This window comes from Barbus barbus (genome assembly GCF_936440315.1).
Source record: "Barbus barbus genome assembly, chromosome: 21".
In the NCBI taxonomy this organism is placed as follows: domain Eukaryota; kingdom Metazoa; phylum Chordata; class Actinopteri; order Cypriniformes; family Cyprinidae; genus Barbus; species Barbus barbus.
In genome coordinates this window covers 7,944,342-7,970,126 of record NC_136749.1, presented here as the reverse complement: position 1 = coordinate 7,970,126, position 25,785 = coordinate 7,944,342, and the positions used below count along the sequence as shown (strand labels likewise).

The 25,785-nt window shown below is 39.6% G+C and overlaps 1 protein-coding gene and 1 pseudogene across 2 annotated transcripts in view; one reads left to right on the top strand and one right to left on the bottom strand.

Moving 5' to 3' along the window:
* The window catches only part of LOC306887012 (triple functional domain protein-like), a gene marked incomplete at its 5' end in the record, with an annotated part of 146,471 nt that extends 139,763 nt beyond the window's left edge, over positions 1 to 6,708 (bottom strand). Inside the window, one exon of the mRNA XM_079444468.1 lies at positions 6,642 to 6,708. Coding sequence (XP_079300594.1) covers positions 6,642 to 6,708 — 67 coding nt within the window. The remainder of the gene's footprint in view (positions 1 to 6,641) is intronic.
* Positions 6,709 to 10,839: 4,131 nt separating this feature from the next.
* Positions 10,840 to 25,785, top strand: part of LOC306887265 (dynein axonemal heavy chain 5-like) — a 106,637-nt pseudogene continuing 91,691 nt past the window's right edge. The window contains exons 1-9 of the transcript in view: positions 10,840 to 10,854; positions 16,527 to 16,776; positions 17,616 to 17,752; positions 19,229 to 19,445; positions 23,337 to 23,429; positions 23,500 to 23,585; positions 24,279 to 24,545; positions 24,778 to 24,989; positions 25,355 to 25,603. The product of the transcript in view is annotated as a dynein axonemal heavy chain 5-like (transcript). The remainder of the gene's footprint in view (positions 10,855 to 16,526; positions 16,777 to 17,615; positions 17,753 to 19,228; positions 19,446 to 23,336; positions 23,430 to 23,499; positions 23,586 to 24,278; positions 24,546 to 24,777; positions 24,990 to 25,354; positions 25,604 to 25,785) is intronic.

Here is a 25,785-nt window from a genome sequence, read left to right as displayed (position 1 = left end):
AAGAGTCGACCCCGATAATGCTAAGCCAAAATCCTCCCTTATTACACACTGAGGACTGCCGCTCACTGATAAGACCTCAGTCACTCACTGCCCTTCCTCACTGACACTGCATCAGAACTCTTGGCCTTTACCCTAACCTCAATATTACATGGCAAATGTCAGTGCTGATCTGGGAGCATCTGCTGGAAAATGTACAAGCTCTTGATCAGATAAGGGTTATATGGCAGTGGCAAGGCCCAGTGGTCTCTTATCGAGAGGAAAGACCCCATGGCAGGAATGAATGATTTACCTCAACAAGGTTTTTAGGCGAATGCACCTGCGGCAGTAGCTTTTCCTGATGGGTATCTTGTGCAAACACACACAATGTTACACAGCACATTTTCAGGCATCAATTAATTTGATATAAAATGAACAGTGAACTCAAAAATGAGAATTCTGTCATATAATTGACTAATTTACTGTGGAACACACTCCTTTTATGTTCTATGGATGAAAGAATATCAGATTTGAAATGGCATGAGTGATGTGAGTTCTCACAATAGAAAATCAAAATGAATGATACAAATTATAAAACATACGGAGGGAAATATTTACTTTTTCTGTTAATTCATATAGTTACATAAACAGTATTTTATAGTAATATTAAACATAATGCAAAGTTAAACAATTTACGTTATTTTAGCGTCGATAGATACATTATACGGAAGTTTGTTTCCGCCACTGAATAAAAAACAAAAAAAGGCAATTGCAACTTTTTATCTTACAATTCTGATTTTTTTCTTGCAATTGCAAGTTTATATCTTGCAATTCTGACTTTTTTTTTCAGAACTATTAGATATAAATTTGCAACTGCGAGTTATAAAGTCAGACTTGCAAAGTCAGGATATAAACTCACAATACTGAGAAAAAAATCAAAGATTTGCGAGTTTATATCTCATAATTCCACCTTTATAATTCGCAACTGAGTTTATATCATGCAATTCTGAGAAAAGAGTCAGAATTGTGAGGTACAAAATCACAATTACCCTTTTTTATGTTTTATTCAGTGGCAGAAACAGACTTCCATAATAGTATTATTAATTATTATTAATACCTGTAACACCTGAAACATTGTCACAGTATTTTTTACATTGAATATCTGGCAATTATATCTACTTTTTTTTGCTCTGTTAGATGACAACTCTATTTTCAAACAACATATAGTCTTTATCTAATCTTCATTAAAGGTTCACTGAATATTTTCACTGGCTCACACAGCATATGTGTTTGAATGACTGTGGTTTTGACTTTTGAAAGAAATCAGGAAACTGTTTAGCATCTGTGTGTGCATCACTTCCTCTCCTGGGCAGCCCATTAGCTTCATCTGCCTTCATTTCAAAATTCAACTTTGAGATAAACACATCCATGACATCCTCCCCTCAAACATCTGTTCCTCATTGTAAAAACAATGTACTCTAAACCCCTTCAAGAGATGGAGAGAGAGACGTAAACTGAAATAATCTTCTTCCGAATATAGAAGATGACATATCAGCATTGTCTATTCATGGACCATAATGCTGTTCTGCATTTACATTCTATCGCAGCTGACTGAAACACTGACATGAAGAGCAAATGAAGAGGATTTTAACCCTTCATGTACAACTTTGGACAATAACATGATTGTATTCTTTGAAGTGCCATGTAAATACCATGATATGAGAATGATAATCATTCAGTACTATGGTTTTACCCTCTGATACCATGGTATTGTCACAGTGCATTTTTGCAAAGGATGATTACATGAATGGAACCCAATAGCTAAGCTTACTGCTATTTGATGCCTTGCTTCTCTTTATCTTAAAAGTTATTTTCCTAGTCGAATCAGTTCTGCATCTGCAGCGACCACATTACAGCACTAGCGTGGAGTAGGGTCAGATAATGTTTGCTCATTCAGGGCTTCATTAATTTACATAATGCAAGGCTTTCTACTTCACAAGCCATAATGACTGTGCTCAACCTCACAGGCTACCGTAAACAAGCTTGCAATTCAGTTTAAATAAGTTGGATTCTGGGCTCTGGTTTAAGATACTTGGGCATTCATCATTTTCACGTGATGTCACACTCATATAGGATGCACACCTGGAGGGCAATACAAGGCTTTCCTTTACTGCCCACCAATTATTTCTACCAGGTTTGTACTAAGTAGGCTACTGATGTATTACCACAGTGATTTTAAAAGACCAGATTCGGTATACACATTACTGATAATGCAGTCTGACAAGTAAATGTGCCCAGAATATGAACGCAATTCGTTAAATTGTACGTCAAGGGTTCTCCATAGAAAACCATTATAAAATGTAGCTTAATGCTTTAAGACAATGACAATGTGCTACTTTTCCATTGTTTTTCTATGTAAACATGCTAGACATATGTGTATGACCGTTGTGGTCGCGTCTTTTGCCGTGGCTCACATGAGCATTTTTAAGATGCTATGTCAAGTTAAAAGAATTTCAACTTTTAAATGCAGTGCCGCTCATCAGTGTCAAAACAGTGCACCAAACAGAAGACCCCGGAGGTGGGGCGCACAATGAAAGCTTTTATTTACAGTAGCAACATTGATGGCAACATGGCGGAGGAGGCATTCTGCACTGTGTCTAGTGTTTTAGACGCAAAAACGTTTTTCTGTGTGAACAGGCCCTAAGGATGTTTTGCCCTTCAAGTCTCCCTGCCAAACACGTGACAGAAAACTATGAAATGTTGACATGGGAAAGCATTCTGTTAATCCGCTATTGACTCAACCAGTAGTGTGCCTTTGGGGCGGAAGTGAACAATCCGTTTTTCCAACCACTGGCAGAGGAGGGAAGTTATCTGGAAACTTACTTGAAAACAATAATTTTTACAGTTCTGCCTGGTGACAGAAATCACACACTTTAAATTATCTTACTGTACTTTCTGAGTAAATGTATGGCGGGGGGTGATTACTTTAGACAAGCAGCTACGATCCATAGCATTAGCACTACCCACAATCCAACATAAAGTGACCATACAAGGGGAAAATCTGATCTCATTTTTCATATCATGTGATAGTCAGATGTGTAATTGTCTCAAATAGCATGTTTCTTTCCAATGCAATTATGTTTTATAGTTGATCAAAGTGAGGCAATGTTAGGAAATATCCCAAGCCACAATCCTCCCTTCACTTTTAGCTAACCTCTAATTACACATAAAAAGACGTAAGTTGAGAATGATTTTAGCAATGACAGATCTCAAGTCAAACACTGCCAGTACAGGAAATGAGCAATTTCATTAGGCTGCATTTGGTAAATGGCACAATTATTGAGAAATCTATAGCTTTCATATGGCAATCAAGTCAAAAAGTCACTTCAGTATCAGAGAAAGTGAAACAATATCTTAAGGTTTGGCATCCATTAACTTAATGCCCTTTGCGTTCCAAAATGAGGCCACAGCGGCTCTTCACACCTCATTCGAATCCTTAATTTTAAAAACAGACTGTTAAATGATTACAAATTTGGAAAGTTGGTGCCCCTTGAGATGTTTTGCATAAAAGGCACAGAGCCACCACAACAGAGAATCGAGGATTCGGAAGTCGCAATTTCTCGCTCTATATCGCAACAGACGAAACAAACTTCAAAGGAGGTTTGGCCGCACCAATTACAAGACAGAACAGCAAAGGGTTGAAAAGAGTAACTCAGCTCAGACGGGAACATTTTCTGTGGAAGTGGTTTGCTGCTGATAGACTCTGAGGGTGGGCTCAGGTTTTGTGTGATCCAGCCTTCAGCTGTTCCGCCACATTGTGAAGTGGGCTGAATATGTCATGACAACCTCAATCATCCCACAAGTGTGTGAATAAGTGGTGCAGTCATGTATAAAGAGCTGTGTCTTCAAGACAGAAGATGGTTCACAATCTAACGCAATACTTGCTATTTATGTGCCGTCTCAAGTTGCATGGTATACACACTGATGGAAATAGATACAATTGCCATGACAATTTGTACATCTGTAGCAGATCTAAATTTATAAATGTATTTCCAATCAAAACGTTTCCAATTTTCTAGAACTGATGTCTTTTGAAATGCAGCCTGACTAATTTCAGAATGCACAAGTGAGTTGTTGAGTTAGAAACGGTATGCATACTTGCGTATGTTTCTAAATTTGCATTAGATAAGTCTTGAGTATGTCAGTGTCAACAAACTGATAAGAAACATAATAAAGAACATGACTAATGGGACCATGACCACGTAATTATTTAGTAACAATACAGTTGTTACTGATTTATTAGATAATATAATAATACAGAGAGAAATAATCTGGAGGGGTCTTCAAAGGTTGTCAAGCCTTTTAGAAAGAGGCTGATGGACAGATGATGGAACAGGTTACATAATGTATACAGTTTAATGTTGCAATTTAGTGTAAAGTACCATTTTAAAGTGATTTATTGTTATGGCAAAGCCATTAAATTAATTGTTTTTGATGCAAAGAGTCACATACTTACATATTATTTCTTAATTTTACTGGATTGCACTCATTCAGTTTGTGTTGTTTTTCCCTAAAAACAGGATAAACCAGTGCCACCAATATTCTGAAACATCTGTCACACACTCCACTTAAGGATGCCTCTAGCAGCCTGAACAGACCACCATCACTATTCCGTGATGGTTCTAGCAAACACTGAGCCATTTTCTTTGCTCAACATCAAAAGGTAGTTCAGAATGCAGGCCAAGGTTGGTGTGCAAGATCTGCTACAGTCCTCTAAACCGAACAAAAGCTCTTTAGGTGGGCGTCTTGCCCCAGAGAGACTGCATTCAATGCTCAGTGACTAAGTAGGGCACTGATGAGACATCCAATGTTCTGGAAGCACAAAATGTGTTTAACGCAAAGACAGCCAGAGAGAAAGCTTGTCGGTGCCAAAACTTGAGTGTTGAGCAGACGTGGGGCAATTAACAGACCGACCAGAGGAGTCAGAGAGAGAAGCCTTCGTTCTGAAACACTGCCCTAGGATGCTGCAGTGCTTTAAAATAGACCCCTGGAAAGACTTCGCTCTAACGAGAAGTGTGAATATTACACTTATGACACCTTGATTCTTGACATTCAGATCATAACATAACATGAGCAAATCAGCAACTTACATGCTGTTTAAGTAAACAAACATAATTTCCTTTAATTACATGAATCATTTCACCAAACGCTGCACTGCAAGCACGTTAATCAACTTATTAGGGGCCAATGCTGTGTTCATTTCAACAAACTGGCACAAAAAGGGGCAACCATCTACACCAAATTTGCTATACAGTATATTGTGTTGAACCTTATCCAAGACTGTAAGCACATTTTATTGTTTTTGGCTATTAATTGGCACATATAACAGCATTTGGAAGTATTCTATACTGGTAAAAAAAAATGAACATACAGCCTCTGGAGGTGAAATAAAAACAATCATTGACTCCTCATGTATGTTGAAACGTGACTTAAGCTCAGGACAGTAACTGCTACTTAAAATTCATCTTGACATAGTTAATTAAATCAGAATTGTATATGTATATATAATTAAGAGGTCCAAATATAAGAGGCCCAAATAAGTATTATTCAAACTTGTAACCTGATTTGATGTAAACTATTTATCAATTCATCCCTTTTCCAAACAGTTGGTCCATTACAAGCTTAATAGAAACTGTTTAAAACACGGCCTTTGGAAGGGTTTTTGTGAGGGCAAAAATTGTAGATACTGAATGTGTTAAGCAAATCGTCTTGGAAATATTTTTTTCTCAAATATTAACACTTTTTTTTCTAGCAATATTTTCATATTTGAGGTCATTCATTTCCTCTACCTTCTTCCCCATGCATTAGTCCTTTGTAGCACCTTATTTGTTGTCATATCATGCTTCATTACTGCTCACAATAGATGTTATAGTCATAAAAGTTGAATGAACAACATGCAACGTTACACAAAGCATATGCATCAGCACTGGCTGAAGCAGAGAGAAAACAGAAATGGTGATACTGTAACACTCCTGCTGTCACTCAGGGCGTCCGTGGCCCATTACAGAGTGCCTTCTTGGATGCACCTGGTACTGCAGAGACAGCTGAAACAAATCACAGCAACAGCTGACTGCAACAACCCAACCAGTAGATTGCCAAAGTGGTGCATAAAGAAGCAGAATGAGCTCAAAATTCACACCACGATGTCTGTGAATGTAGGGTAATAGTGAAAACGTGAATGAACGCAGTGGGCTGGTGATGCATGACACCACAAACCCAGAGCTGCCCGAGCCGAGCTTTATGACGTCACCTCACTGTGAACTCAAACATCACGCTTATAAACAATGACGTATGACATCAGGTTTTCAGAAAAAGCTGCTGGACTGGGTTCTGAACTGTTTCATGACTATGCGCACATTCAAATGCAACGTCAAATAAAGTATGCCATGCAAAAGCATTCAAAGTGATTGACCTAGCTTATATATATCTTAACCGTCTGCAGATTCGCAGTAACCATCATCAACATGTCAGAGAGGGGGAAAAATACATATTCGGATCTATGGTCCGATCAGTTCGGTCACGCATTATTGACATGAACCAGGATCAGCAGGTTTATCATCACAAAAAACACCGAGCCGCGCGCCCCTCTCTTCTTCTCCACTTACCGGATTTAAAAAACGCCGCTATGTCGGCCGCCTCCTTAGATGTGTCCTCTCCCTCCCCTGAACTCATCCTCGGATCAGTGATTCTCCCTCAACAAAACTCCCCAAACAAACGGATCAGTGTCGATTTTCCGAGATCAAGTGACTGATCGGGAATAAATCCTCTTCATTGGAAAGCAAAGCGGGGATTGGTTCCTGAGCGCGCTGAGCGCGGACCCTCCATCTTGGCTGTAGCTCGCTGGAGAGGTGTCGGTACCGATCGGCGGCGCTCCTGAGTTTCAGCTGGTAGAGAGGAGGAGAAGGATGAAGGGAGGGAGAGGGGAGGTCTTCTTCAAGAAGGGGGTCTCCTGGAATCCCCTACTACCCCCCCACACACACACACACATACACACACACACACAGGTCACCTCAGCAATATCACAATGCTGTAGCCCAAAATTACAAAACGTCAAGAATCACATTTAGGATGCTTTTTCCATTAATTTACAAAAAAAAAAAAAAAAGTCTAAACCTCCGTTTATTTACAAGATTTGATTTAATAAAATAGGCAATTTGAATAGCCTACATGTGAGTGAACTTTTATTTTCCAAAAAGTAAACATTTCCACAGATGTGAATCTAATGCATACGTTTTGCTTTCATAAAAAGGTCGATATAGGTGAGCTTGGCAAGTTGGCAGTCGTGAGGGTCTCATAGGCCTACAACATACTGATAAACGAAATAATATATTTTATTTCAAATTCAGCAGTCACAACAGACACGTTTTTGTTTTATCAGTTCTTACACATAAATTATGCTTACACATTTGCTGATATATTTCTGATAAATTCACTAGGCTACTATATAAAATTAAACAAATTACCAGATTTTAAATTTGCCATACACACAAATTACTGTGTTTTTTTTAAGCACTGATTATCAATATCATTTAATGTTTCCTGAACCCACACGTCATAATGCATAATTTACGTGCGAATACAGTGAAATTATTAGTTTAAAAAACTATTCATCCAGCTGCGTAATATTCATCATTATCATCACCATCTTATTTCATCACAGACAACTTTTCACAAAAAAATAAAAGAAACATAATTAACAAAAAAAGGCCGAAGACTTTGCTTATTATGCCTCTACCCATTATTCCTATTTAACTGATGAGCGTCACTTTTTCCCTGGTTTTGATACTACAAGATAAACAAAAGATACATAAGACATTTCCCAAAATGTACATACATAATTTCACACAGTCATACATAATTACAAAAATACTAATTTTAGCTATTACTTGAATATTTAAAATAATACACACATTATTCATATTGAGTCATAATTATCACCTTGTTTTTATACATTTTCCTACATTTGCAAAGTGAAATACATCATTTGAATTCCTCATCAAAATGATATATGTACACCTATTGTTTTGCATTAGTTCTTTTTTAAACACATTCCTCTTAGTTTATACTTATTTCAAACTGGAAGTGAATTATATATTGCTACACACTGCATCAATGTTTCAATATTCACCTGACATGTTACAATGCTGTGAGAACTGAAACTGTGTCCTCTAGTGAAAGTGCTCAGGAATTACAGACAATCACAGCAACCGCGCTGCTTTTAGTACTTAATGATCCATTTCTCAAACAGGAATAAATCTGATGACCTGCGTTTGAGTAGCCTAATATAAATCTGTTGCCTTTAGATGACACATTCCTGAACATAGCGTTGTTAACATTACGGAAATGTATCGTAGGCTATAAATATTAGAAAATATTAATGCAGCTAGTCGTTTAATAGCAAAAGGCGTGTGTGCATGGGATCAGTGCATTGGTCTTGCTGCACCGGGGCATTTTCATTTTACCCCAAAACGTTACCCCTGACGTCTGCATCTCCATGGCAACTGCCGACAACAGTTTATACTGGAGAAAGTAACGTTACAGTGTTGTCTGGGAGGCGCGTTCACAGCATGGGCAACACTAAAATCCTTCTGGACGCAGACAAAACAGCGTGGAAAATATGCGTTTAGCTTTAAGATGAGATTTACATACCTATAAACTTTTTAAAAGGTCAGATCATGGCTTTGAGTTACCGGTCAGTGAAGCCAATATCAGGTCCAGAGGATCTCATCAGCCCTCTGCTCCAGTGAACAACATGGAGATGCACTGAACACTTAATCTCTGACATTTAATCACCTTACACACAGTTTATTGTGTGTGTGTGCGCGCATATTTATGTGGTTTATGAGGACACAAATTTGTATAATGACATGGGTATGACAGAGGGATTACAATATGAAGGTGGTTTATGAGGACACTGCTTATGTCCCCGTAATTCAAAAGGCTTAAAAAAAAAAAAAAAAAAAAAAAAAAAAAAAAAGTTTTGAAAATCTAGAAATGCACCAAGTCTCCTGTGAGGGCTAAGTTTAGGTGTAGGGCAATAGCACACACAGTTTGGTCAGTATAAAAACCATTACACCTATGGAGAGTCCCCAAAAACCAACGTGTGTGTGTGCGATCTCAATAATAAAAACATGCTCAGGATAAATCATGTTTATTTCTAATATTTCTGTTACGATTGAGCACAAGTAGCAAACAGGCAGTGGGTCCAAATGCAGTTTAAGGTGCTTTAATGATAATCCACAGTGTTATGTGTCCAAAATACATGACAGAACCGAGAACGGATCACAAGAAATACAGGCTGTAACACTTAACAACTCAAAGACAATAGCAATCCAGGGCTTAATATACACAAACACAGGAAAATGGAACACAGCTGAACCAGGTAGACACTAAATGAAAACACAGCATGATGGGAAATTGAGTCCATGAACAGAACAGGCAGAAACAAAACACAAGAACGCCCTCTAACGCCTCACAATGGCGCAAACAACTGGGCGTGACATAGCCCCCCCTCTAAGGGCGGATTCCAGACGCCCTACACACTATCAAAGTCCAGGAAGGCGGTGGTACAGAGGCAGACACAGGGGGAGGGAAGGAGGGCCAGGACCATGGAGAGGCACAAGAGGTAGAAGTGGTACAGAAGGTGAAGGCCATGGATGAGTCCACTGAACAGAGGGTCGAGACCAGATCAGTACCAGAGATGAAGCTGAGAGAATTAAAGGCGGTGGCCATGGTGGAGTCAGTGGAGCAGAGGGTAGAGACCAAAGTAAAGCCAGAGGTGGAGCGGATGGAGCTGCTTGACCAGAAAGTGGTGCAGATGAGACAGATGGTGGTCTGGGCGGGGCTGGAGGAGCACATAGTGGCATAGGTGGATCCGGCTGGATCGGTGGCCAGAGTGAAACTGGGTCTGGTTTTGGTTCAGCGACCGGACTTGGTTCTGAAACGGAGTCTCGGACTGGACTTGGCTCAGGAGTAAGAGTACAGTGTACTGCCCAGACACACAACATAGCTACTGCCATGACTGGAAGCACTGCGGACAGAGGAACCAACTCTATAATCTCCACTGCTGAAGGCCTTGGGATGCCAGCTGCTCTCGCCGACCTCAGTGGTGGGTCCGCCAAACTGGAACCCAGCCTCAAACGCCCAGAGAAAGCCTTATTGTCTCCAAATACAACACTGCTGACGACAGGGAACTCTGGTTTGACGTCCATGATGACCGGAATCTCTGGAGTGTCATCCATGGTGGCTGAAGACCTTGGTGTGGCTTTCATAACGGCTGGAGGCTCTGGCGTGGCAAATCAGACAGGTGAAATGGCAACTCTGGCTGATGAGGTAGCAGGTGAAGAGCAGCTCCTGGCAGCTATCTTAGTATAGTGGCTCTGGCTGTAACATAGCGGCCAACTTGGGACCTGACTTTGATATGGCGGCCATTTTTAATGTTGACTCTGGTTGTGACATTGCGGCCATCTTGAGTGCCGACTCTGAACAGAGCATGGCAGCCATCTCGGGAATTGGCTCTCCCTGTGGCATGGGAGTGGTGACGAACACTGGACTTGCAATCAGTGTGTGGCATGGTGGCAATCCTGGTCGGCCAAACTCCGTGACCACTGGAGCCCACGGCCTACTGCCCCCCAGCCAAAAACGTTTAGGAGCCTTCCTCTTCCACTTCCCCGACAGTGAACTCAGATCCACAAAACAATAAAACAAAGTCAATATATTGCGCCAGGGACCAACCTGGATCCTCATCAGGCAAGTGGAGGCTGATATCCAGGACAAGCCCACTCCAAAAACAGTCCCTCAGCAATGAATCGTCACCAGGTACAAGGTGGCAATACAAAAGAAACTCCTCCACATAAGTCTCAATATTACGCCCCCTTTGATAAATGGAACAAAGTTTCTTTAAAGGGTCACTACAAGTACCTTGATGTGGGCGCATGATGAAAACTGCTGGATCCCTTGCTGTGGTGAGTTGTTCTGTTACGATTGAGCACAAGTAGCAAAGAAGCAGTGGGTCCAAATGCAGTTTAAGGTCCTTTAATGATAATCCACAAAGTTATATGTCCAAAATACATGACAGAACCGAGAACGGCTCACAAGAAATACAGGCTGTAACACTTATCAACAACTCACAAAGACAATAGCAATCCAGGGCTTAATATACACAAACACAGGACCAAACAGAAAATGGAACACAGCTGAACCAGGTAGACACTAAATGAAACACAGCATGATGGGAAATTGAGTCCATGAACAGAACAGGCAGAAACACAAAACACAAGAACGCCCTCTAACGCCTCACAATGGCGCAAACAACTGGGCGTGACACTTTCTTTCTTTCTTTCTTTCTTTCTTTCTTTCTTTCTTTCTTTCTTTCTTTCTTTCTTTCTTTCTTTCTTTCTAATCTTTCTTTCTTTCTAATCTTTCTTTCTTTCTTTCTTTCTTTCTTTCTTTCTAATCTTTCTTTCTAATCTTTCTTTCTTCCTTCCTTTTCTTTCTATCTTATCTGATAAAGTCTTTGAAACAACATATACACACTAGTTAGGGCATCTAAACCAATAGTCTACTTTTGGGATTTAAATTCGTGAGTAACCTATTTTTTTAGTGTTTGTGTTAAGTGTTTAAATGCTGCTTGATGAAGTTTGAATGAGAAATGGCAGCTGTTTATCTTCAAAAAACATTTTTATGTTGATGTTGTTGTAAAGTGATCATAACTCATTACATCTTTCTTATAATAATAGACTCATAAAGATGTCAGATGCAAACAAACTATCAAAACCCTGTTATGGTATTTTGTTTATTTATTTATGTATTTATTTCTCCTAATATTTTATGAAACACTAGATGGCGACAAAACTCTGCAGCAAAATAGAATCGACTAGAATAGAATCTTTACTTGCTATTGTTACTACTGGTCTGGTGGAAAATGTAGGTAGGCTACTACTTAAGCCACACATAATACAGGGTTTGAATGTGCAAGTACTGTGTGTAATGTACATGAAATATGATATTCACAAAATAATAGGCTACATTGTACAATATACAAAACCGTCCTTCACACTGTTATTCAGCAGAAATTAAGCTCTATGTATGTACCATGATATGCAATACAGTTTTGTTTTGCTTTGTTGCAATATACATATATATATATATATATATATATATATATATATTGCTGTTTCTTTTGTAGTTGGGTGGAATTCCCATTTATGTTTCATATCAGTATCTTAAAGTATCAATGTTTTTCTCAGATATTTCACCTGAAATTGCAGGGGGGAAATACACAAATAAGACAACTGACACATTACAGAGCTGTAAAATTAATGTGGATAGCATATAGCTCATATAATCTGGTTTTGGAAGAATATTCATATTCATACTTTATATAACAAAATGTGTGGATACACACTACTGCAAAAAAAAAAAGCTAGAGGTTGAATTATCAGGAATGTCATTGTATGATGATTACTAGCACAGCTGTCACACTCTCATGGCAATTTGTAACTGTTTTATGTTTTGGCGAATTTGCTGGGAATTTGTATCTCATTTGTGCGTTTCATATTATCTGCTTACACTCCACTAATGACTACGTTTAGGGGTGGACCTTCAGGCTTAGGCTTTGAGAGCCAAACCTGTTAATTAGAAGCGGATGTACTTTTGAACATAATTTGCAGTGTTCATATTGAATTCTCTAATTGTGACATTGCTGCGATCTCATTACTGTCTAGAGGAAGAGACACGTATGTATCCTTCATTGGTGGCTTGAAAATAATTTATTCTGGAATCTAATGGTATAGAAAGAACAGCTCAGTCAGCAATTTATACATATTCAGGATTTAGATATGCAGACCCATATATCCCAATTAATGAATGCCCCATCAACCCCAATGCATTTTGGGATTGCAGGTATGGACGTTTTGTATGCAGCAAGCAAGTTCTCCTTATTAAATGACAAATCACCTTTGATTGCTTACAGCTATGCAGTTAGAGGTATCTTAGAAACGATCGATTTGATGTAAATGTTCTTTACCTTGGTTCTTGTTTGTGCTGATGGAAAGCATTATTGAATTTTGCTAAGAGTGGCTGTTAATGAGACATAGAGCCTGATTCAGTATTTGGACTGAACTCTGCCTGTGTGTGCAAATAAAAGTGTGTATGTGATGGGGTTCATATGCATGTTCTCCACTTGGAAAGCCAATTTGCAGATCCTCTGCATAATTCAGCAGGAGGATCTTGTTATATAAGCCTGTTGTAATAAGAAGATCCTGTTAAAAAATCTGTCATAGACACTGTGAAATATTGATGACCTAACTGCTTTTAAATGCAAACCTTCAGAATCATATTCCTGGTATCCATGTGGGCACACAGTCCTCTGTGATCATGAAGAGATAGTACTGAATGAGTATGATGGCTTTTAATTGGTTATTGTATGTGGAAAAGCAGGCACTGGATTCAGAGAGTAATGAATAATAACAGCCTTACTGTTCTCAGAAATCTTTTGAATGCCCATGGAGAGAGATTCAAGGGCTTTTTCTCTGTATCTAAAGTGATGTCTCGTATTACTGCACATTCAGTGTATAATCGACCTTTAATGACTAAAGAAAAATATAGATCTGAAATTTATTACAGTAGTTATGTCTGGTACCTCATGAATCATTGTTAATATTACACATACATACTCTTAAGGATTTGTACAAAATATGAAGCATTGCATTTAGGCACATTAGTCACCCCACATCATTTGTGTTTTAAATATGAATGATGCTTCAGAAAATATAGCTTGTTGAAGAGATGTGTCCCATTTCTTTCAGGACACAGAGCCTGTGGACACAGGTTAGTAAAGCCTGTGAATCATATTGTGAAAATAGTAATCATTAAATAAATGCTGTAATTCTCTGAATGTTTTGCTATTTTTTGTAATTTCTTTGTAATTCTCAGTATTCTCGATGATGATTCTCATTAAATTCTAACAACTGTTACACTGCACCCAAACAATACATGCGATGAGATCAATTAACGTTAGAGCACAATCCCATAAAAACGTCAACGAGGGAGGAAAATTCTGTGGGTGATTTACTAACAATGCACATATTAAGGAACAGATCATTTTCATAATGACCAGCGCAATCTACCAAGAGCAACGCAAATTACCGCCTGCTTTAAGACATGCTTTTTTTGGGGACGTTAAATAATGGCGCAAAATACCAGTAATTTGACGAGCTCAAATGTTAGTAAATAACGTTGCCTGATTCATTTTAATATTCTCCTCCCATAAATTTTGCGTCTGAAAGGGAAACTCCTACAAATGCATATTCAGTAAGGTCAGGCGCAAAAATAACTGCGCTAATTCTTCACTTAGTAAATCCTGACAGTACTGTTTCAACGCAAAAAGACTGTTTGCGCTGGTGCAAGCTGTTAGTAAATCTGGCCCGCCATGTCTTGCAGTTTTTTACGATTATTTACACACTAAAATAAAAATTTCCACACAATTTGCAAAATTCTACTCCAATGAGCAAAACACCTCCACAGATTTGCACAACATTACACACAATATCTGCTTCACTCTTTTTGCAAAACATTACACACAGTGATTTGTAAAACTACACACATTTTCACACCTTAGACGCAGATAAGGATTGTGAGGTTACTTCCTTGTAATTACAAAGCCCCGGATTGCCAATGACCACACTAATGAACGAATTGGATAATCACATCCACCAGGTGTGGAAGCACACATGTGCTAATTTGAAAACGCAGCACTCAGGTGTGCTATAAAAGGCAGCAGGTGAATTCACCTGTCTACACCTTCAACAAAATTGGAAGGAGCTAGAAGAAGAAGAGTGAGAATGAGAGGGGGAGCTCAAAGAGGAGATGAAGAGGAGAAGGACTTGAAGAGTTGATAGAACCTGAACAAAGAAGATGAGGACCAAATTTGACTCAAGAAATCTGTGCAACGCTTATTGACCATGTTATCAACCATGGGGACTGACACTGATGGAAGCTGGACAAAGAGTTCAACCAAATCTCAGCAGAAATACTGTTGCATCAGTAATTCTGACATTTCATCGAGAAAACAGGCAAGCTAACCCCACAGTACATTGAAACTGAAGCTTTCTGTACTTTATCAATATTGTTTACTATGACATTTGACAGTAGGCTGCATGTGTGTGTGTGTGTGTGTGTGTGTGTATATATATATATATATATATATATATATATATATATATATATATATATATATATTAGGACACCAAGGTGGAAGGGGACCTATGTTCACTCGTGCACAAGAGGCCGCCATTGTGAACATGGTTTTGACCAATAATTGTATCAGGCTGCGAGAAATCCAAGCCAATATCATCAATGATGACCATATTTTCAATAACATCCAACGAGTCTCTCTGTCAACATTAGGTCGAATCCTCAACAAAAATCAAATATACATGAAGCAACTGTATCGGGTACCATTTGACAGAAATTCAGAGAGAGTGAAACATCTGTGCAATGAGTATGTGGAGGTATGTATTGTTCATCTTACTATGGTGTGGTATTGTGCACTGCTCATAATGTTCTGGCACAAACAAATACTGTGCAATAGATATTGAATGGCATCTTATTGTCTTTTACTGTGTTTCAGAGAGTCTTGCAAATGGATGCTGCAGAAATTCAACATGAATTTATATATGTGGATGAGGCTGGATTTAACCTTGCGAAAACAAGAGGGAGAAATGTAATTGGACACAGGGCACTCACCAATGTGCCAGGGCAGTGAGGGGGTAACATCACCCTTTGCGCTGTTATTACACAAAATGGGGTCCTCCACCACCATGCAAATCTGGGACCCTATAATGCAAATCTAATACTTGCATTTCTTGACAGATTGCACGAGATTGTCACAGCATTAAACCAAGTGGACCAGATGCGGTACATTGTCGTTTGGGACAATGTCTCATTCCATCGGGCTGCTCTGGTCCAGAATTGGTTCCATGAGCACCCTGAATTTGGAGTTTTATACCTTCCCCCATACTCCCCCTTCCTGAATCCAATAGAAGAGGTTTTTTTTCAGCATGGTGTTGGAAGGTATACGACCTGCAGCCCTATGACCGTTTGCCCCTCATTCAGGCCATGGAGCAGGCCTATGATCATATCGAAGCAGCTTCTGTGCAGGGGTGGATTCGTCACACGAGGCAATTCTTCCAACGGTGCCTTGCCAATGAAGACATAGCCTGTGACATAGCCAGTGTTTCATTTTGCAAACAATCTAGGAATTATGCAAATTGAGTGTGGTATTTGGATAATTGTGATTCATATTTAGAAAAAATGAACCCGGTTTTCAAAATTGCGTGTAAACAATTGAAGAAAAGTGTAGTAAAACATTTATTTCACTGACCATTTGCTGTGTGTGAGATTTTTCTTCGGTTAAAACAAACCGAACACAACAGCAGAAGTGTCTTGTGTATGTTTTCATCCTGTCCCCTCTGTTTGCTCTCTCATAGGATGTGAACTTTAACATGTTGGACACCACAGGTGTTGGTCTGCTGAAAAGTGTGGAGCAGCTGCTGTCAGAGATCTTCATCCCCACTCTGAGGAAGATGAACCATGGCTGGGGAGAGTTAGCAAGCCCGCAGGCTCAGGCTGTCAAGCAAGACTTTATTAGCTCTCTGGACCGCTTTGTCTCTGTGTTAGCTGGGGCACAGAAGAGCCTGCAAGAAAAGGTCTCACAAATACAAAAGGACCAAGAAAGAGGCACACTTCTACAGTAACATAAACACACTCAAGGATGCACACACTCACATACTGCATTCTGATGCTATATTGATCCATAGCCCCTCAAAAATTAATTGGATGGTAGATTTGGGCAGGCAGATGAAATATTGGAAATTTAAAGCTAGTTTTCTCATTTCTTTCAAGCTTTCAGTCTTTTTCTGGATTTATGAGATCTTGGATTGTGTTCGGGAGGGCGTTGACTGGTCCACAGTCCACAGACTGGATTTGTGACACCCAGCTTGCCGACGCGCAAACTGCCGCGAATGAAACTGAAAGTAAAGTAACTTATGCTGATGCCGCTCTCTCCTGTTGTGATCTTCGATTTTTTAATTGGCTGACGATGAATAAAATGCAGCGCACTGTTTATTTCTTTGACGTGATAGTGCGGTAGGGCTAATTCAAGCTCGGATTTGTATTCGTTTTTTTATGTGGCCAAAAATAACAAATCAGATGGATATCCGATCCGACAAAACGCATAAAGTAACCAGGTGTAAACAAGCCCTAACTGTCTTTCCTCTCCCTCCCTCAAAATCAACTGACATGATAGTAAAAGGTCAGAAGACTGAATCCATGTTTCATGCAGTGCATTCGGAGATTTATTTATTTATTTTAAACTGAATTACCGGTGTTGTGAATTGTGCTAAAAAAAAAAGTATCTTCATCTTCTCTGACAAGCATTCCGCACATGCAACTAACATAAAACACACTTTCAATAAAAGAAAAAAATTAACCTTAATAAAAAAAAAAAATGAAAATAATAAAATATTTAGCCTTAATAATGTACAGTAGCCTCGGGTTATTTATATGATAATGTGCAGTGAAAATCATTTACTTTACAAATCAAATGATCACCGCCTGTAAGGCCTATATCACAAATAACGACTCAGCAACCATGTGGGATCAGCCGCAGGAAGTGGTATTTGAGAAGCTTAAAGCTGCTATTCGCTTGAATCAGGTACAATGTGACATTTAGCAGGAGGATGTGCTTATATATACTGATCAAGGGCTAGATACCACAGCATATTTTAATGTGTCACATTTTCCTTGGCCTTTAATACGAGAAGTAAAAAGATGTAAGTGACAAATAGGGAGAATAAAAACTATGAGCATGTCTGATGAACACTGTCTTTGAACACAATGCTTAACCTTCATCCACAGCTTCATTCTTCTACATCTGTCTATCCCATTTTGCCAAGACACAAATTTTTCTAAGCTTTAAGGCTCTGATGTTCATCCCGTGTAGGCAAGGATAAACACAAGAAGAACACATGTGCTAGCATGAAGAATAGTGTGACTAAGACTAGTATTTAGTTCAACTTCAATGTCATGACCTTGTAAAGCCAATAAACTCTGTAACTTTATATGCAAGATTACCAGAAATGGACATGACAGATGTTATACCGCAAAAGGGATCATTTAAACAATTCCACAGCTCAAATGATAAACGTTTTTCTACTAATATAATGAATTAAAATACAAGCTTTGTCACATGTCGGTTTCCGTTTAGTTCCTGTTTGTCCTTATTTGGTTGGTTTGCTGTCATTAGTTAATCATTGTGTATTCTTTTCACCTGTCTTGTATTAATGTGAAGTGACATTCAGCCAAGTATGGTGACCCATACTCGGAATTCGTGCTCTGCATTTAACCCATCCAACGTGCACACACACAGCAGTGAACACACACACACACACCGTGAACATACACCCGGAGCAGTGGGCAGCCATTTTATGCTGCAGCGCCCGGGGAGGAGTTGGGGGTTCGGTGCCTTGCTCAAGGGCACCTCAGTCGTGGTATCGAGGGTGGAGAGAGCGCTGTACATTCACTCCCCCCACCTACAATTCCTGCCGGCCGGAGACTCGAACCCGCAACCGTTGGATCACGAGTCCAACTCTCTAACCATTAGGCCACGACTTCCCCTTGTTTCATCATCTTGATAATCATATTGTTTCCTCATTAGTTTGTGTTCTTTATAAACCTTGAGTTCAGTAGTAGTCTTCGTTGTGTCTTAAAGTTATGTTTACGCTGTTTATTCTGTTGTTAATACGTTTACTCCATTAAAGAACCTGATTATTCTACATCCCTCGTCGTCCTGCTTCCCTACTCCAGCAACTCTTAACAAGCTACTATTAAAGTTTTATTTATTTATTAATTTGTATGTATGTGTGTATTTATTTATTTATTTATGTTTATTTTAGTGTCCATATCCTAAACACTGCATTTGAACACAATACTTAACCTTTATACCTTTTAGGGAAAAATAAATACAAGAAAACAACAAATAAGTTGTTATTAATAATAAGTGGTGGAACAGTAGATGAATATTACATTTAAAATATTTTGATATGTTGAATATATTGATTGTTGCTTTAGAAAGAAAGTGTCTACCATATGAATAACTTGTAAAAACAAATGCTTCTGTTCAATATTTTAGGAATACCAGAAGTATTTCCAAAAAACCAAGCAGAAACTGGAGGAGAATCCCTCAGAGCGCCAGTTTGACTTTAGTGAGATGTACATCTTTGGCAAGTTTGACACATTTCAGCGACGGCTGAACAAAATTCTAAACATTGTTTAGCACCATTACCACCTACAATGCCCTGCAGGACTCCAAAATTGAGGGACTGGAAACCATGGCAACCATATTTCAGGTATCATGACCATGAGGTAGTAATCAGGGTTGTCTATTTTTAGATTTGCACAGAAGACAAAAGAACATACCCAGAAGATAATATTACTGAAGTAAGGATAGTTCCCTTCCAGGAACTTCGAGCTGCGTCAAAACACATATGGGAACGCCATCAGCGTAACCGACGCTCTGAATATCGTCTACAACAAGTCCAATAGAAGGGCGAGGTGTCACGGGCGGGGTGACGTCACGACCAGGAAGTATATAAGCACGTGAGGCAGAGCCCGCGTCAGCTTTTTGTCATTCAGCAAGCGCTCTGTGTGTTGTCAGTCCATTTCTGTTTTGTGAGTCTTATTTACTGTTGTTTGTCTGAGAAAGAGTCTAGACATGCCAAAAGCCAAGACCAAAACAGGGGGGCGATCCCAGATCGTGTTTCAGATCGTGTGTTAGTCCCTGCCCGCGTTATATTACGAGTGGGGACACACATGATCTGTGCGTGGTCTGCCTGGGTGCGGTGCATGCGGCAGCGGCTCTCGAGGAATCCGCTTGCCCGCACTGTGAGCGGCTCTCGCTGCACACACTCCGCAGCCGGAGGGCTCTCTTTGAGAAGGGAGCCTTTGTGAGCATTCCACGCGGTGCTGGCCCCGCTTCTGCTGAGGCAGAACGGCGGCTGCACTCGTGGGGCTCACAGGCTGGTCTGGCCGGCGAGAGTGAGACGGGCATGTCTCTATCTCTGCCCGTATCCGCCAGATCTGTCGTCCCGTCTCTCGAGGAAGCGGTTCCTTCCTCCCGAGATGAGGGCTCAACGCTTCGCCTCTCTTCCTCCGAGGAGGTCGAGACGGCGAGCGTTGACGAGGGTTCGCCGCCTCTCATGCCCCAGTATGAGGAGCTCTTAAAGGTGGTTACTCGGGCCGTGGCCAAGCTTGATATCAGTTGGCCCCCCGAGGAGGTACCTGGGCCGCGTCCCACTCTGTTAGATGAGCGTTTTCTACGCTCGCGGCACCCACCTCTTCGCAGGAGCCTTCCATTTTTCCCCTATCTCCACACCGAGGTGTCGAGATCGTGGGTGAAACCATTCTCGTCCCGCCCGTTCGTTCCCACCTCACATTATATTGGCAATGTGCGGGATCTGGATGTGTGCGGGTACAGGGCAATGCCACGGGTTGAACGGACGCTAGCTAGCTATCTGTCCCCGTCTACGGCATCGTCCCTGAAGGCTCCTACTCTGCCCACTAAGCCTCTGCGCACTACTTCATCCTTAGTGGGTAGGGGGTATGCGGCAGCAGGTCAGGCCGGTGTGTGTCTGCACACTATGGCGGTGCTGCAGGCGTACCAGGCCGAACTGCTGAGGGAGTTAGATGAGGGCGGTGATGTTAGGCCGGAAGATATTTCTGAGCACTGGGCACGTACATCCACAGAGCTGCCCTGTGGAGGAAGTCGGACCGACTGCTCAAGTGCCTTGGTCCGCCTAAGAGGGTAAGGGCTAGGAAGCCCACTCTTAGTAAGTGATGGTGGATGCTGTCAATCTTGCTTACAAGGCTTCTGGGCTTGCCCATCCGTTGGGAGTCAGAGTGCACTCAACCAGAGGTATGGCGGCCTCCAAGGCCTTTTTTGGACAGGTGTACCGATACAGGACATCTGCGACGCTGCTGGGTGGTCCACGCCCCTGACATTCTCCAGGTTTTACGACCTCGACATCCGAGCCACTCCAGGCTCCTCTGTCCTCTTGGCCTGACTTCAGGCAGGGAACTGTCAGTCTGGCGGCGTTGGTATAGCGTTCCCATATGCGTTTTGACGCAGCTCGAAGTTCCTGGAAGGGAACGTACCAGGTTACGTATGTAACCCAGGTTCCCTGAAGGGAACGAGAGCTGCGTCTCGAAGCCATACTTCCGGCATCCCTGCCAGCGCTTGCTTCATGACATGAAGCTGACGCGGGCTCTGCCTCACGTGCTTATATACTTCCTGGTCGTGACATCACCCCGCCCGTGACGCCTCGCCCTTCTATTGGACTTGTTGTAGACGATATTCAGAGCATCGGTTACGCTGATGGCGTTCCCATATGCGTTTTGACGCAGCTCTCGTTCCCTTCAGGGAACCTGGGTTACATACGTAAACTGGTACGTTTGCCTTCTTTAGCAGCACATAAATGTTTAATTTGGATGAGGCATTTGTTAGTGAACTAAAAGAACTGTATAAGGTGAGATTTAATGAAAGGTTGTCCAACAGCTCAGTCTGTGCAGTCATTGTAAGATATTCACAAAAACCATATTATACACTGGGGGTATAATTAGAATTTATTAAGATCATTGTAATGTACTGTTCATAAAGGTAATGTGTAAGTCTCATGGTGAATACTGGTAAAGTAGGACGGGTTTGGATAATTTGCTATTGCTGTAGCATCTACAGATTTTTACATGTTATTTCATAATATTTTAAGGATAGTCCACCCAAAAATGAACATTCTGTCATCATTTACTCATCCTCATGTTGTTCCAAAGCTTTATGCATTTTCTCTGTCTGCTGAACACAAAAGAAGATATTTTATGAAGAATGTTGATAACCAAACACCATTAACTTAAACTAAAGTCAATGGCAAGTGCAACTGTTAATTTTTCAAAATATCTTTTTTCACAGAAGAAAGTTAATACCAATTTTTAACAATACGAAGGTAGGTAAATGATGACAGAATTTTCATGTTTTCATCCTGATGTCCAATATTGGAAGAATATGCACATAATTAAACACATTAATTTATATTAATAGTGTCTCACTTTACATGTATCCTCATACCTGTATACAAATGCTTTTGCATAAAAAAGTGACATTTTAATGGAGGTTTGATTCAATGTATAACAATTTGCTGGCTGGAGTATAGCATTGTTAACATGGACTAAGTGGTATTTGTTCTGTCTGCTGCCTACCATGGACAGACTGCAGATATGCTGGGGAAATGGGAGGTAACTGTAAAGGAATAACCTGTTTTTAACATAATGCATGTCTCATCATGAAGCATTAATCAGCATGGGAACTAAAGCCATAAGCGTATAAGTAAAAATTGCCCTTTTACGCTGATCTGAGATCAGTATTGTGGTTTATTTTAAAATCACAAAGGCCCTGATTTAAATTGGATTTGCATTAAAGGGCAAATGTTACCTGTAGCTTTAACCTAGTATTGTCGTACTGTGAGTCTATTAACATTCATTGCATCTCTTTATTCCAGTCACAAGTTTATTTATTCACTCTCATTTTTGTGGCCATGGAAACAAAGTTCAGACCCAGAGGACCCCATGCTCCAGGAGTACTGAATAATTGAACAAAAGCTGATAAAGATCTATCACTAACTCCTGTTCTTTGTGAAAGTTGACAGTGAATTAATATTTTACAACAAACTGCTCCTCTGGGCATTTAAGGCGTTCTGGTACACGCAACTTAGTGCTACTGTATCAAACGACCGATTATTTATCTATCCAACTGGGAATTCATTTAGTACAAGATCTGTTCATGGTTGTTCTATCAAAAGGCATTGTAGGAACCCCTCACTCAAAAATGAATATTCTATTATAATTGACCTACTCTCAAGCTATTCCAAGCCTGTGATACTTTAATACTTTTGAGGAACACTTGGCTTTAGAAGACTTATAGCACACAAGCTGTATGGACCACTTTTATGGACTTTTTATTGTCCATACAGGAGCTTGGCAGCCACTGATTACTGTATTTGTTGTATCGAAAAATGCAGTGTGAACATTCTTAAACGTATTTTTGTGATCAATATGCAAATTAACAAACAATCCAGAACAACACGAGGTTGAATAAACAATATAGGTGAACTATTGCACATTTCGGCATGTAATAAATATTTATGTGATTTATGTGTGCGTATGAGTGATTATATTGTCCTCTGTATATCCAGGCCATTGTGCTGACCATGAAGAAAAAACTGTACAGTTTCCTGGACCAAAGAAGGACAGACTTTGATGTAAACAAACAAGTGAACTTCATGCAAGTATGTTTTCAGTTTTATAAAGTTTATTTATCACTATAAAATTGCTTATACTTTAAATATTTCTTTCTAGAACCAACTGAAAACTTTCATGGACAACACCTTTGACAGAATTCAAAATACTGAGCGGACTTTATATGTGCTCAAGAAATTTGAGAGGTGACATATTTGAGTTTTTTTTTTGTTTGTTTTTCTCCCTTTATTTTAAGGGTCAGTTCTAACTATTAAATAACTATATGACTTTTGCCTTAATAAACTTCTAATTACTACTTAGTTATAGTCAGTAAGTTAGTTGTTAAGTTTAGGTATTGGGTAGAATTAAGGATGTAGAATATGGTCATGTAGAATATGTGCTTTATAAGTATTAATAAACAGCCAATATGCTAGTAATATGCATGCTGATAAGCAGCTAGTTAATAATAGTGAGAATTGGTCCCTATACAAAAGTGTTACCTTTTTTTTAAATAAAAAAAAAAAATATTGGCTGTTTATTAGTAATTATTGTATAAAGCACATATTAATGCCTTATTCTGCATGACCATATTCTAGATCCCTTGCCCCTATCCAATTAGGGTTTGTTGCTTATTAAAACCTAAACTTAGCCACTTAACTACTACAACAACTGCTTTACTTACTAACAATAAGCAGCAAATTAGGAGTTTGTTGAAGGACAACACTAAGTTGATATATGTTTTGTAGAAATTATATATTTTTATTTTTTATTTGATTTGTTTCCTTGAATGTTTAACAGAACAACATTTAGTTGGAATTTTAAAATCTATTTATCTATTTATTTTCCACATTTTGCACAACATATTCATATCTGTATTATAACTGTATTCATATCACCAGGCTTGGCATCCCAGACTTGGACATCAGTGAGAAGAACCAGAAAATTCTACAAAACTTTGGAAAGGACATTGAGATGATCTCTCGAATTTACACCAAGCAAAAGACTGACTCCCCACCCCCCATTGCTCCAGATCTCCCTCCGATCTCAGGGAAGATCCTCTGGGCTCGGCAGCTGTACAGCTGCATCCAGGAGTCCATGGATCTCTTCCAGCAGATGCCTGGGCTACTCAGCACCCCAGATGCCAAAATTTTTCTTATTCACTTTCAGTTTTTTTTATTTGGTCAGAATGCACACCAGATTTTTAGGAAGATCTGTTAGGGAACTGAATTGAGTCAGTACTTCAGATGAAGTACAAAGACTGGCATTTTTACTTTTTTCATTACATTTTAGTATAGCAGTGGTACCAAAATACCATTTTTTTGGTGTCTTGTTATTGCTGCCATTTGCTATTACATCTTATTAAATACCTAATTTCTTATTGTAACCACACCGGTAAAGTTTTCGGAATGAAGAAATAATCAGCCTGATCATGCACACTCAATTTATTTGCATCAAAGGAGCCCAAATGCTGCATACTAAAAGGTCATAGGTGGAGGAGGCAGCCAATGAGTTGATTAATATGTTACTGGAATTTGAGCAGAAGGAGGAAGAAGAGAGAAACCGGGATGAGAGCAGGACAGAGAGCAAAGTGGAACAGATGGACAGTGATGGTAAGAACTACTGTTCGTCATCCATTCAGTTGGCACCAGAAATTAACTTTTTTTCTTTTTTTTTTTTTTATTATTATTTTTGAATGAAATGCATCTGCCAAATCTATAAATAATTTTTTTTTAAAAATCACAATTAATCATCCTTGAGCATCAGTAAATGCATCTTTTTGTATGACTCCCTGAGTGGTCCTCAGTGTGAAAGGATGGATCTCGAAATGAAATCTTATTATTACTATTGAAAACTGTTCAAATATGCAAAAATGCTGAAAAACCAAAGCATGTGCAGGACCAGGCCTCATTAATTCATTGTAGCTTCTCAAATAATATTTTGTGATTATTATTTTTGTTTTATTTATCCAAAGGAGAGGAGGAATGTAAATCTGAAGGCCGTCTCTTGTAACATAGCACCATCGCCCCTAGTGTCGGCCCCTCTTCTCCAATGATTAGAAAGAAGAAGAAAAAGAAGGATCTGATGAAGGTGATGGAGGAGGAGGCAAAGGAGCTACTGTCTCATTTTAACCATCGGAACATGGATGCTTTACTGCGCCTCACCCATAACACGCTGGAGACTCTGCGCAAACGCATCCATGTGACATCACTGATGCATTTCCTGGGTTTGTGAAGTCACTTCCTTCAGTGGTTTTACTGATAATACTTTATTACATTTATTTTTGGTTTATTTTTATTTAATTAAGTCAAAAAGTGGAATTGTGCATGCCTATTGACTATTGTCAACTAAATAATAATTAATTTAATTAGTTACATTTATATAGCACTTTTCTGGGTACTCAAAGCG